The sequence below is a fragment of the Varanus komodoensis genome, unplaced genomic scaffold, assembly GCF_004798865.1.
Source record: "Varanus komodoensis strain SLA01 unplaced genomic scaffold, ASM479886v1 scaffold1, whole genome shotgun sequence".
NCBI lineage: Eukaryota > Metazoa > Chordata > Lepidosauria > Squamata > Varanidae > Varanus > Varanus komodoensis.
In genome coordinates, this window is record NW_025335268.1 from 85,358,419 (window position 1) to 85,371,006 (window position 12,588).

Below are 12,588 nucleotides of genomic sequence, written 5' to 3' on the forward strand. Positions count from 1 at the left end.
AGCGGAAGCAACTGCCAGCACGACAGGGAGTGAGCATGATGTCCAGCTAAAATGTGGAGTGTGTTGTACTACAGCATTTAAGGAGTGATCCTATGGCTGCTCAGCAGAGGCCCTGAGGCAGCATATGTGGGGTCATGGGACCTTTCGGTGGGGGGAACCGCTCTGCTCTTAAAGCTCCAATCTTGGAGTCTTTATTTTCATTCTTTTCTGATGTTGGAGCTCTCTCCCGGACCTTCCCAACCATTGATCCTCTAAGGTCTGAACACTGACCTTGTAAGCAGGTGGGAAATGGCTACTTTGGAGTGTGCTAGTGGGAAGGAGAGCAACTAAGAATCAGTGGGATCCAAAGGCTTATCAGTCCTAAACCATGTCCCTGACCTGTGAAAACATTTACAGCAGCTTTGAGCCAGACTAAACTGGGGTGGGCAGCAGCGGGGGGGGGGGGATTTTGAGCAAAAATGCAGGCAGCCCTATCTCCCTGCTACTTCTGTCCTGTTGGCTCCTGCCGATAAAGCATAACTTGGAGTTGAGTCTGACATGTGGGGCTCTGCTGCAGATCTTAGGATTGTTTCCTTGAACCCCATTGTTGCATTTTGCCTATTCCTGAAGACCTGTTGGAGAGTATGCATAATGCCCAGATAATGTGCAATATTCAGTCAAGATATGCACATTCCCCAAGGTCTATTAGAGATTATGCATAACATTTCAAAAAAGTGTCCTGTTTATTAACAGATACTATACATATCCTGCAGAAGATCTGAGGAATTTTGCTCTCACACACCCTTGACTAGGTAACAGTCAGACTCTGGGAATTTTACTGGAAATGTTTTCAATTCAAAATGTACTAGAAAATCCAACTTCCTAGTCAAAACTAGAACAAAATTTGCTGTTCTATGGAACAACACATGCTCACCACAAGTCTAAGATGAATGTGATGCATTAGACACTGATGTGACAACATTTCTAGCTCCTACAATTACTCTTTGATATTTTATCATAAATGGCCTCCAATTCTCATGGTTTCACCATTAAGGAAGCAGGCTTCAGAACATATGGTTTATCAGTTCAGTCCTACTACTCATTTCCACTGCAGCACAGGAGTATCCCAGGAAAAGTTCCCTGCCTTTTCCAAGGGCCTTTTCCGATAGCATCTGATGTGGACTCCTTTGCCAAACAAGCAGAGGCAGCAGCAAAGATGGCATGCCTTCCAGTTACAACTCTACGATGACTCCATTGAACTGAATGGACCTACTTCCATGATCATACATACAGCACTGGCTTGGGTTGTATGGCCCATACAACCCATGCTAAAAAACCCACAGTCCCATGTTCAAAAGACCACTTCATCATCTCCTGCCTGCCATAGACACTAAATATTAATAATCAAGATATAAAAGTCATATTGTGCAGTACATCTTTCTTCTGTTCTGTCTCTGAATTTGTGATAAAGATGAGCTCAGTCCTTACTCCTCACAAGCCTGAACATTGTTTCCAAGAACAAATTTAGTGCATAAACACATTCATGGAACTAGTTTTATTTCAAGCTTTTTTATGTTTCCTCCCATGTGGGCCTTCTCATTCTCTTTCTCAGAGATTGCATCAGGTACTATCAAAAGACTAATAACAAAGCTGGACCCAAAACCTGCTGATTAAAGAAAAGAGCTTCAGCGGAAGCAGCTCTCGATGGGAATAATAATGGCTGTGCTTATTAAAGCGCAGCTGGGCGAGTCACCATTAGAATCTACAAGGGATTATACAGCTGTGCAGGGAAAACATCTGGCATGCTAGTTTGTCTTCGAAAAGAACAGACCAGATTTAAAATTAAGATAAGGTTTGGTTTGCTTGTTTTTTAAGGGAATAAAAGCTATCCCATGGTACAGGAGCACTAAAAATAGCTCCTTAATTCCACACTAATGCATGCTCATAGCCAGTAAACACTACAATGCCTATCCCTTTTCTATGAAATGTGTTGAGAGAGTCTAAACTGAGGCACACCTGACTCTGTACATTATGTGTACAGACGGACAGACATGAAGCAAACTAAGCAAGCCTTAATGGAATATATTTTTCTATTAATAGAGGACCCAGTCAGTGTGACCAAAGGCAAGGCTGTGCTGCCATCAAGTGGGTATCTTCCTTATTACACTCCATTTCAACCAGCTTGATCAAATTGAATTGCTGGGGCATTTTTATTTGAACCTGGCATGGAATGCTTGGCTATTTGCTTGCAGAGTTAGACCGTTGTCTGCTACTGCAAGAAAAAAGGCAGTTGAGTTGGTGCTCCATTGGAGAGAACTTTTGTGTGGATTGTACGATAGGACCAAGGGAAAGCTGATGAGAAACTGAATCGCTAAGCCCTCAAAATTAAGTTATTTCCTCTTTGCCCATCTCACCCCTGCCAAAGGCATTTTCAAAGTGTCCTGAGAGAACCGGTGGAAGCAGAAAAGGGTCCACTTGTGAAACCAGAGCCAGTGTCACGTAGTAGTTAAGAACTTGGGACAGGGACTCAGACGACCTGGGTTCTAGTCCCCGCTCAGCCATGGAGCCAACTGGGTGACTTTGGGCCAGTCACAGACTCTCAACCCAACCTACCTCACGGGGTTGTTGTTGTGGGGTTAAGATGGAGGAGGAGAATGATGTAAGCCACCTTGAGTTCTTCAAAAGAAAAAAGGTGAGATATAAATCTAAGAAATACATAATAATATAGAGCGCAACTATATCCCTGTCCTTTGGCAAATTCCGAGATAATTGGGCCAGAGATTATTTAAAGCTCATCCAAGCATTACTTTGCTTCTTCATTCTGTAGCTCAATGAGTTATAATCTTTTCCTTTTATATTGCGAAAGAAAATTGCAAAGAAAGAAGTTGTCTTTCAAAGAAAGAAAATTACAAAGAAAATTGTATTGCAAAGTTCTACATATTCATTCTTGACCTAAATGTAAATTTAAAATGTTCTTTATACAGAACATTTTTAACATCTTCCTTCTCAGTTTCATTTCTTGTATCTTATATAAATCTATCATAACGGACAAGAAGCATATCTTTATTACCAGCACCCCGTGTGTGTACACTCATGTAAAACTATACAATATTCTGACACTGTAGCTATATAGCTATACAATACTCTGCTGCTTCACACCAATCAGACAGAGGGCTGTTAGACTCGCACACATCTCACTCTCTGCGAAAGGAGCTCCTTCTAAATTTAGCTGCAGGCAATGCTTCCCTCTAGGGGCAAAAATGAAATACACAATCGTAAACTCATGTTACCTATCTATATTACCTGTATTAGCAACCAAACTAATACTTCCATCTAGTTGAAAATGTAGCTTATTAATGTTCACTAGATAACTAAATATGGGTCAGTTCTCTAGTTAAATCAAATTCTCAATTCACTCATAAACATATTTGTTTTCCATAGACTTCTTTTTTTAATGATTTATGTTGGAGTTCTCTCTTTTTCTCTATCTCATACTAAAAGCAGCCATAGCTTGATTCACATGTGCTTTGTGAAAATGACCAATGCTGCTGCATCAAGAGGGCTTGCATTTATCATCATAGGTGCAACATCGTGGGTGGAACATCCATAGCCCCCCAACATGGCATTTTCAAAGGACTCAGCCCTCGCATCCCGCACCACATCTCTGAGAGCTATGCAGCCCAATCCTAAACAAATCTGAGGATGACTGAGTGACTTACTTTGCCTAAGGCAGTTCTTTAATTTGCAGAGCTGGCAGAGGAACCCTAAGAAGGATGCACAGGCCTAAAGGCCACGTGGTCAGTTCTCTCAACTATAGGGAGATGCCTTGTATTTCTACTTCACTAAAAGTTAAATTTACACATGCAAATTGCTGTTCACTTTTATCTCGGTATGGGTGTATTTTATTCAGTGTTTCCTCTTGTTTGGCAATGTGTAAGTGAGCACCCTAGCTGATCTCAAGACGGAAAGGATTGTAGAAGAAAATCTCGGTTTAGAATTGCTGTATGTTTGTTCTGTCTCCAAACCTCAGCTCCTAAAGCAGGCTGCCAGGTCTAAATTAGACACAACATCATTCTCATCTTGAGGTCCTGTATGCCAGATTTTAAAAATAAATAAATAAATAAATAAATAAATAAATAAATACCTAGTCAGGATAACGGATGGGTAACTGGGTCAAAAACATCGGTGGGCAGGAGGACTTTAAGCCTTGATCCAAACTGGAGGCCCTTGGATGCTTTCTCCCCATGTTGTGTGCCTGCCTTTGGATCAGGAACTAAAGCCCTTCCTGTTGGTTTTCTTCACTGTCCAGCTTTCATACTCACACATAGTGACTGAGAATACAATCGGACAATACTGGCCTTGTCCCCCAATGAAACCCCCTACACTTGTTGATCTCTTCTAGTTCCTTCATTGCTGCCCACCCACTTCTCAGTCTTCCTTAAATTCCTTGGCGACACTCTCCCTCTGGACTGGTGAATGAGCCAAGGTATGTGAAATCTTTCACAAATTCAATTTATCCGTTGCTGACAATACAGTTCTGTCATTCTTGTGTACGTTCTCTTAACATTCAGCTGCACTCTTCCCTCTGCACTTTCATCTTCATCAGGAGTTTTTTCAATTCATTCCTGCTAGACTTGGGACTAGTGGAATCCCCCACTCCTGTATTCACAGACTGCCTGTGAAAAAAGTCAAGCCAAGAGGAAGTCTGCAAATGCACACACAGTTAAGGTTGTGCAACCTTTTTCTGTGTCAAGTGCACCAGTGCAAAGGCTAAGCAGGGCATCCCATTTCCATCTCTTAAATTTCCACGCCATCATGTTTATTTTGCTTTTCTCTTGTCTAAATATATCAGCCCAATCAGCTTTTCTTCACTGGGCACATACAACATGAGTTAAGACTTCCCTCTGGGGAAGCTGGCAAAGTTAAGATTTCCTGCTTCAGGGAATGGAAACTGGGCAACAGAACCAGCACCTAGTACTGGCATTAGGGATGTTTTGCCAGTTCTGTTCATCCGAATTTCCTGTTCTTCAGCTCTTGCAGCTTTGAATACTCCTCACTTGTTTCCGAAGCAGAGGCGATGCAGTAGGGATTCTCCGCTGCTCCATTTCTCATTTTCAGACTTTGTATAGAGTACTGGCCACGGACAGCTTGCCAGTGCTTTCAGCTCCTTCTGTTCACTTGTATCTTTCTTGATGTGATTGTACACATCCCTGCATTGGTCTTTCCATCTTATACCATGTTTTGCTGATCAGCATGTGCACTTGGGCATATTGATAAAATACTACAAGACGAGAAGACGCGGAATCAGCAAGTTTTGATGGGATTGTGCACACCACTGCATCAATATTACCATGTTCTGCTGGTCCCAGTGTGCATGGGCCTGTTGATAAAATACTGCGAAACAAAAGGAGGAGGAGGGAGTGGAGGAGGATGCAAGAAGGAAGAATCTTGATGTGATTGTGCACTTCACTGGATCAGTACTTGTATCCTGTATGGTGTTTTGCTCATGCACACTTGAACATTGAGAAAACACTGAAGAAAATCCCTGATACATAACTGATATTAAGAGTCTTTCGTGTGTCTTTCAATGAGTGCATTGATAGGGCATTGCATGTTTTAATGCAATCGTATGATCAGTTAAACCCAGGTTTGCTTTTATGCAGGGTTTTAAAGAGATTCAGCTATGTCCATCATTAATGTTGGGTTGAGGGGGAAGGAAGTGAAGAAATGCAACTAAACTGACAAGAGGGGGCAAGCTGCATGTGCTTCAAGCCTGCAAATTAAAGATGCATCTTTTGTTTTCCATTCTGTTTCATCAGGGCTTTGCTGCCCATACAGTCTCCGTCAGATTTCACGAGTACACCTACAGTTGCTGCAGCTCTTAAGTCTCACCGCAGACCTCCTGGCACTTCTCTGCTAAGATGCTCAATGCACCACTTTAGGAAACACTCATTTAACAGATCAGATTGTGCTAAAAGACAACAGACATCATCAGCAGGCAACCTTCGGGTATCCTTGCTGTGCTGTACCACTTCACACATCAAATGGGAGATCAAATATTTGAACGCATTCCTGAAAATGAACCGCTCCTGGCTGAGCTCATTTTGAACAAGCTGCAATATTTTATATGCATCATTCCATACTTCCTTCAGTCCACAGGCTGGATCAAAGTGGTCCCAAAACAAGTCTGCAGGATCCATGATTCCAAACATTCCCAGCCAGTCAGGAGTGTCCAGAGAGTGGTCCAGGTTGGCAGCCAAAGGTCTAGGAATCTGGCAGGTCCAGTAGAACAAGGTGAAACAAGGTGAAAGAGTTTAAATACTTTTTTGCAACAGCAGCAGCAATATAGCTTCACCTGGGCTAATTTTAGCTGATTGTGAGGCAGTACAGCTGGTTAATCAGGTCAGCATGTTGTCTTCACAGGAAGCCCCAAATTGTGCCTTCCACCGGAACTTCTGCTGCTCACATCCGATCCCTTGCAATGCAGCAGGGCCAATAGTCTCAGGCTCTGACTGCTGCATCTGAGGAGGTTCAGGGATGCCCCAGGAGGAACCAAGTGGCTCTTCTGAGTGCTCCAAGGAAAGGCTGTCAGCCAAAGCCTCCAGTTCTCTGCCTGGCTCTGCTGGGAACTGCAGTTCTGGCTCTCCTGTTCTTCTTCATCAGGTGAATCTCCCTGCAGGTAGGAGAGGACACTTCCCAACTCACAGTTGCTGACTGCACCTTCAGGGTTCATGCAGTCTGCGGAATGATCAGCAGGAATGCCTGATGCTATTCCTTTCATCTGCTCTTTTATTCTGATGCCATATAATTGGACTAATAATGTTAAGCCTGCACCTATCCACCTCCACTTGTTCAAGAGTGGACACATGCTGTGGTTCTCACCCTCCTCTCTGGCGTTTCAGCTAAGAACCCCAAGCTGCCCTCTTCTTCCACTTCTGATTCAGACCCTGAGGACACACTCTTGGAAGACTATATTTTAGGAGAAGTGGACCTACCACTTTCATCCTTATTGTTGCCTCAGCCAGAGTGGGAGGCAGGTAATTAGCAGGCTGCAACAGGGAAAGGAACAAAGGAAGAAAGAACAAAGGAAGAGTGATTCTGGGAGCCTCTTAGCAGCTGACCTGTGGCTGCTGGGCTGTGGTATCTCAGCATGCAGCCAACTGTGGTGCTGGGCTGGCTGAACATACTCATTCCACGGACACCACCAGTGGCACGGCAGTCAGTTCTGGAGCTCATCATGTCAAAGCCCAAGCAAAATTGATAGTCACAATCCCAGGCAAGAGAAGGATCCTGCTTTTCTATCATGTATTCTAAGAGGAGTTAAGCCTCTGAATGAACATTCCATCATTCAGCCCAGACATTGAAAACAAAGCACTCAGAAAGTCTCACAGTTATACTTGCATGGCATGGCTACCATCTTAGACAAGAGTCACCTGGGAATAAGCTCCTTCAAGCCTGGTGATGCACATTTCTGCCTGCATAGGTCCAACTCTACCTTGAGCTCCAACAAACAAAGTTCAGTCAAGATAAAAAGCCTCTCTTGGCTTTTAATTAGAAACAGATATTACCAGTGCCACTTGCTATATCACAGAGTCATTCCTGCTCCTCAACCTTACCTTCAACCTCTGGGACTGGTGCTTCACCCCAACAGCCATTCACCTTGCAGGAGCAACCAATCCCCTGGCTGATATATTCAGTAGGTCAGGAGCATCCCCACTTGAGTAGAAACTTCACACAGAGGTCGTCAAAACAATATTCAAGAAATGGGAATGCTTGGAATTCCAAGTGCCACCATTTCGGTATCAGTGTGGGTCACAATTCTATTTTTCTTGGAAATGCCTTCCTTGTGCACTGATGGTTGTGCCTAAGTTGCATTTTCCCTCCATTTCTAAGGATCCTAAAGGTGGTGAACAAGATCTGTATCTTGATCACTTCTTGGTGACTCAAACAATCACCATTTGCACCACTCTTCCTATTCTCCAAGCACACATTCTTCCACTTTTCTTACAGACCAGACCTTATTTCAATGAACAACAGAAGGATCCAAAATCCAGATCGCCACAGAGAATACTCAAAATTCTCTGCTGCAGTCTACTAGCAGTACTCATGGCCTCTGACAAACCATCTACTTATATTTCTTATGCAGCAAAGTGGAAAAGGTTTCAGGCAAAAGTTCTAGCAGCCCAGCATCCTGAGACATAGCAGTAATTCTGGACTTCTTCCTATTGCTTAAAACAAAAGGCCTAGCCATCTCCTCTATCAGAATATACCTGCCAGCAACATAGAACTACCACAAGATGATGGCATAACTATGTCTTCTCAAACCTTCATGAAGGTCCAGAAGCACCTTGATAAGCTATAGCCTTTAACCATGGTCCCAAATCCGCTCTGCAGTCTCTGTGTGGTATGTATTCAGCAACTAAACCTTCAAACTTGCCAGGACTCTCCATTTCTAATTTTGAAAACCACATTCCCAGTCACCATACCCTCTACACAAACCCCGGCCCTACAATATGATCTGCCTTAACTTTCACAGGTACAAGGTGGCCCTCAGACCCAATTGTTCATTTTTACCTAAAGCTGTATCTCGATTTCACTTAAACCACACATAATTCTGTTAGTTTTTCTCCCTCATCCATGTCCCAGCTGGCATCTAGACTCCATTCTCTCAGCATACACAGCGCCCTCCCCTTCTGCGTTGATAGGATTTCATCTTTTAGGAAGACCACCCCCTCTTTGTTTCCCACTCTGGACAACACTATTCAAGAGGTTCTATTTTGTATGTTACTTATTTTGTATGCTCCTGGTTTTTAATTGTTTTGCATGCTACTTGTTTGTATGTCAACTTTTCATGCCTTACATTCAGTAACAGTTTTTATGTCTTACATTCAGTTTTTGCTGTAAACCACTTTGGCCATTATAAATAAATGAATAAATAAATAGGAATGCAACCCATCTTGAAAAGATTACATGTAAGGTGCTAGCATGAAGGGAAATTCTCCATCAAGGGAAAGGGAAATTGGATCCAGCCCCTGCGTAATTATTTTAGTAATTCTCTAGCTTCTTCTGTTCTGATTTACCATGCACAATAGAAAAACCCATTCAGCTATTCTGCATCTCAGAGCAAGGAGGGTCCATCAACCTTTGGGTTCTCTCTTGTCCTGAAAAGAGTCCCGGAGTTATCCTCCTCTGCATCCTACCTCTATTACACTGACAGCCAGAGTTGGGGCTGGTTCCTGGTTCTTAAGGATCCTTGGGCCAGTCCCCTCAAACAGCTCCTTCCTTCCATTCTTACCATCTACTCTTGCTCCTCACACTCTTTCTCATCCTTGCTACTACTTGCTTGCTTGACAGGCAGGGAGTCAGTGAGCAAGCCAGCAGACGCATCTCCTGCTTCCTTTCTCCTTGCCCATGCCATTGTCCAGGCCAGAGCAAGAAGCAAGTGAACAAGCAGGTTCAAGTGGTGAGGAGGTGGGGCTCTCTTGTCAATGGCACTGCTGGGCTCTGGGCTGTCAGCAGGAACCTAGCCATCACTTCCACCAGCCCTGGACAGAGTATTCACAGGCAATGTCTTGATTTTTGATTGAGATGCTTTTCTTCTATATGAACAAAGATTTTGGAAATCAAAAACTGGAGTCTGGAGTGAAACCAAAGCAGAAAGTTTTAAAGCAAGTCTAATGCTTCAGTTTCCTTTGAAGCTACCTTATTATTCCCTCTACCTCCTGCCATGCACTTTTCAGTATATCTAACTTCATTTGTTCAGGCCTTATTAGCCACCAATGTACTCACAAAAGGATAATCCACAGGAAGGAGACCAGGAAGGAACTGGGAATGGGCATGGGTTACGAGGTCATGCAATCACCACATTCCTGTAATGGTTTTAGCTGGCTTTATTCTTTGTTATTCTTTTAATTCTGCACATGCGTTAATGTGTATCTTTCAAACGAGAGTCCTTTTGTATCTTTCTGTTCTTCGGACAAAGGAGTCGGGCTCTGGAGGGCTCCCTGATGGGACCACGGCTCGGTTGGCTTGGCTGAATATAGGCATGGGTGGACCAAAAGAAGTGCTGAGATGCCCATGTCCTGGTGCTGTTCCAGTGCTGCAATATGAGCCACTGCCACAGTGAAGGGAACCTGGAAGGAGGCAGACCCAGGAGGCTGTGGGGAAAGGGGAGGAGCTTCAGGAGCCCTAACGCAGGATCCAGAGTGGCCCGAAGTCCCAGAACACATGTGAGGATACAGAGGGGACCTTACCGGGATCCTCTGGCCCATGGCTTCCAAACCTTTTTCACACCGAGGGCTGGATTCCATTTTGGAGAAGCTTTCAGGGGCCACATCTGAGTGGCAGGCAAAGGAGTCCGCAAAAGGGTTACGGCCAAAACTAGCCGCTTAGAGCTCTCGACTGAGGACAGCAAGCCTGTGAGGCAGGTTGGGCTGAGAGTGAGCAACTAGCCCAAGGTCACCCAGTGAGCTTAATGGGCGAGTGGAGACTGGAACCTGCATCTCTTGAGCCCAAGCCTAGCGCTCTGTCCAGGCCACACTGGCTCTCAATATCTTTAGGGGTGAGATCCAAGGCAGGGAAGGCCCGAAACATGCCAGCAGTGACTTGACATAGCCATGGAATGCTGACTGACTGTTGGAGGAAGCAAAGGAAAATCAGGGGCATGGGAATGCTGTGGCCAAGGAGGGCACAGCTGGAAGAATGAAAACTGCACTTGTCTCCTGCAAAATTTGCTATGACTCCCATCAGAACTTTGTAGTACTTAACAATTGCATGGTGCTTCCATCTGAACACTTGGAAGCACCGTGCAACTGTTAAGTACTATAAAGTGTGTCACAGGCATTATCTTTCTGCAATCCCTGTAAAAGATCTCCCATGTCAGTATTATTAGGGGTGGGAGAAAGAGAGAAGCTTGCTTTAGGGCTGCCTAGTAAGTTTCTGCCAGAGGCAACATTTGAACTGGAGCCTTCCGGATTTGTACCTCAGTCTCTTCGTCATGACCCAACACCGGTTCCTTTGGAGCCATTACTGGTGATAAGCAACCTCCCAGGGAGGAATGGGATGCAGCAGCACAGGAAAATTCTGAGTGAGCCAAGAACAAACCACTGGAATTTGAGTTCCACTCATTGTGACTTGAGGAGGGAGGAGGAGAGCTTGCAGTTTGCCACCATTGTCAATCACTCCACTTCTCCCCAACCATCCTTTGAACTTTTGCCCATGGGATCCGGCTTTCAATGCAAATTTTATTTCTTCGTTAATTTGATATTACTGAATATTTATTTGCAATGAGAATCAAAATAATCAGGCCATGTGGGAGCTTATGCTCCACCATCGCCAACACTGATGTCACTGCAGTGCCACTGCATTTCTTTCCGAAATTGCTAGATCAGAAGAGAACCAGGTCCCTGAAAGGTCTGGCTCCTGTCAAACTCATGAAGACTAAAATGAAGCTCTCACTCAATTGGGAACAAGTGCCTGCTAAAATCATGCTTTTCCCTACACCAGCTACAGCTTTAGCCTTAAGTCCTCTTTAATTAAATTAGGATGGCAAAAACAAACAAGCAAGTTCTGTGCTTTGATTGTTTAAGATGTACCAAACCAGTGACAGATCCAGCCATCAGGCATCCAGCTTAGATCAAAATCAGCAGATTAGCTTTGAATACTTATGCTAGCAACATATCCATCTGCTTGAGCAAAGAAAGAAAAAGGTCTGAATCATTTGCTCTTCAGAGAATATCTTTTTTAAAAGCAGCATTGTTCAAAAGCTGCACGTTAATTGCTACTTGTATATCGTGATTAGGCTTCCCACTTTCCTTTGATATTTCTCATAAATATGTGTAAGAGATTTTTCCTTGACTCACTTGGGAAGACTCACGGGGCTTGGCAAAGGAGGACCAAATGAGGCTCAGAAGGGGTCTCACCTCAAGTGGCAGCCTCACCTCATTGTGTAGAGAAGGGTCCCATCATCCTCAAGGCGCAGGAGCTTGTTGGGAGTGGTCATGTTGTGGGCAATGGATTTTTTCCCATTATGGAAGAATGTGTCTGGAGTCCAGATCTTACTGGCCAGGAGGTTGTTCAGAGGCAGACGTTGCATCGGGCCTTTAAACCGAAGCCTTTCATCTTTCCAGCTTTGTCGGAAAAAAACATCAATGGTATATTCCTGGTATAAAATAAAGAGAAGGTAGAGATGTAGTTCATAGGAATGGATCAGACCTCACATTCACTCAAAGGACAAAAGCAGGAGATATTTAGAGTATGTGGGCCAAAACAGATACGTATTACTTGAAACCTGCATTTAGCAGATATGACTTTGGCTCATTTTAACTCCCCAGTAGATGTTGGGGGGGGGGGGGGGGGGGGGGGGCTGATCTGGATCCTAAAAAGCCCTAACCTTCCACACTAGGGTCCCAATCTAAATGAGGAAGCCTGTGCCTAACGTAAAAGTGAGGACAAAAGGCAAAACTCTTGCACACAGATTTTAAATAATGTCTGTTTTGGCCTTCAGAGTGGCACTTACCATTTCAGTGTCTGACACAGGACCAAAACTGGTGACATAGATGTCTGTTTTCACCTCAGTTATTCTTTCTACAGCAAAAGAAATACAGACAG

At 44.0% G+C, this 12,588-nt stretch overlaps 1 protein-coding gene across 1 annotated transcript in view; it reads right to left on the reverse strand.

Annotated features, from left to right (window-relative positions):
• The window catches only part of GABRA5 (gamma-aminobutyric acid type A receptor subunit alpha5), a 69,304-nt gene that overhangs the window by 37,771 nt on the left and 18,945 nt on the right, over positions 1-12,588 (reverse strand). The window contains exons 3-4 of the mRNA XM_044449835.1: positions 12,497-12,564; positions 11,919-12,139 (exon numbers count right to left, since the gene is read on the reverse strand). Coding sequence (XP_044305770.1) covers positions 11,919-12,139; positions 12,497-12,564 — 289 coding nt within the window. The remainder of the gene's footprint in view (positions 1-11,918; positions 12,140-12,496; positions 12,565-12,588) is intronic.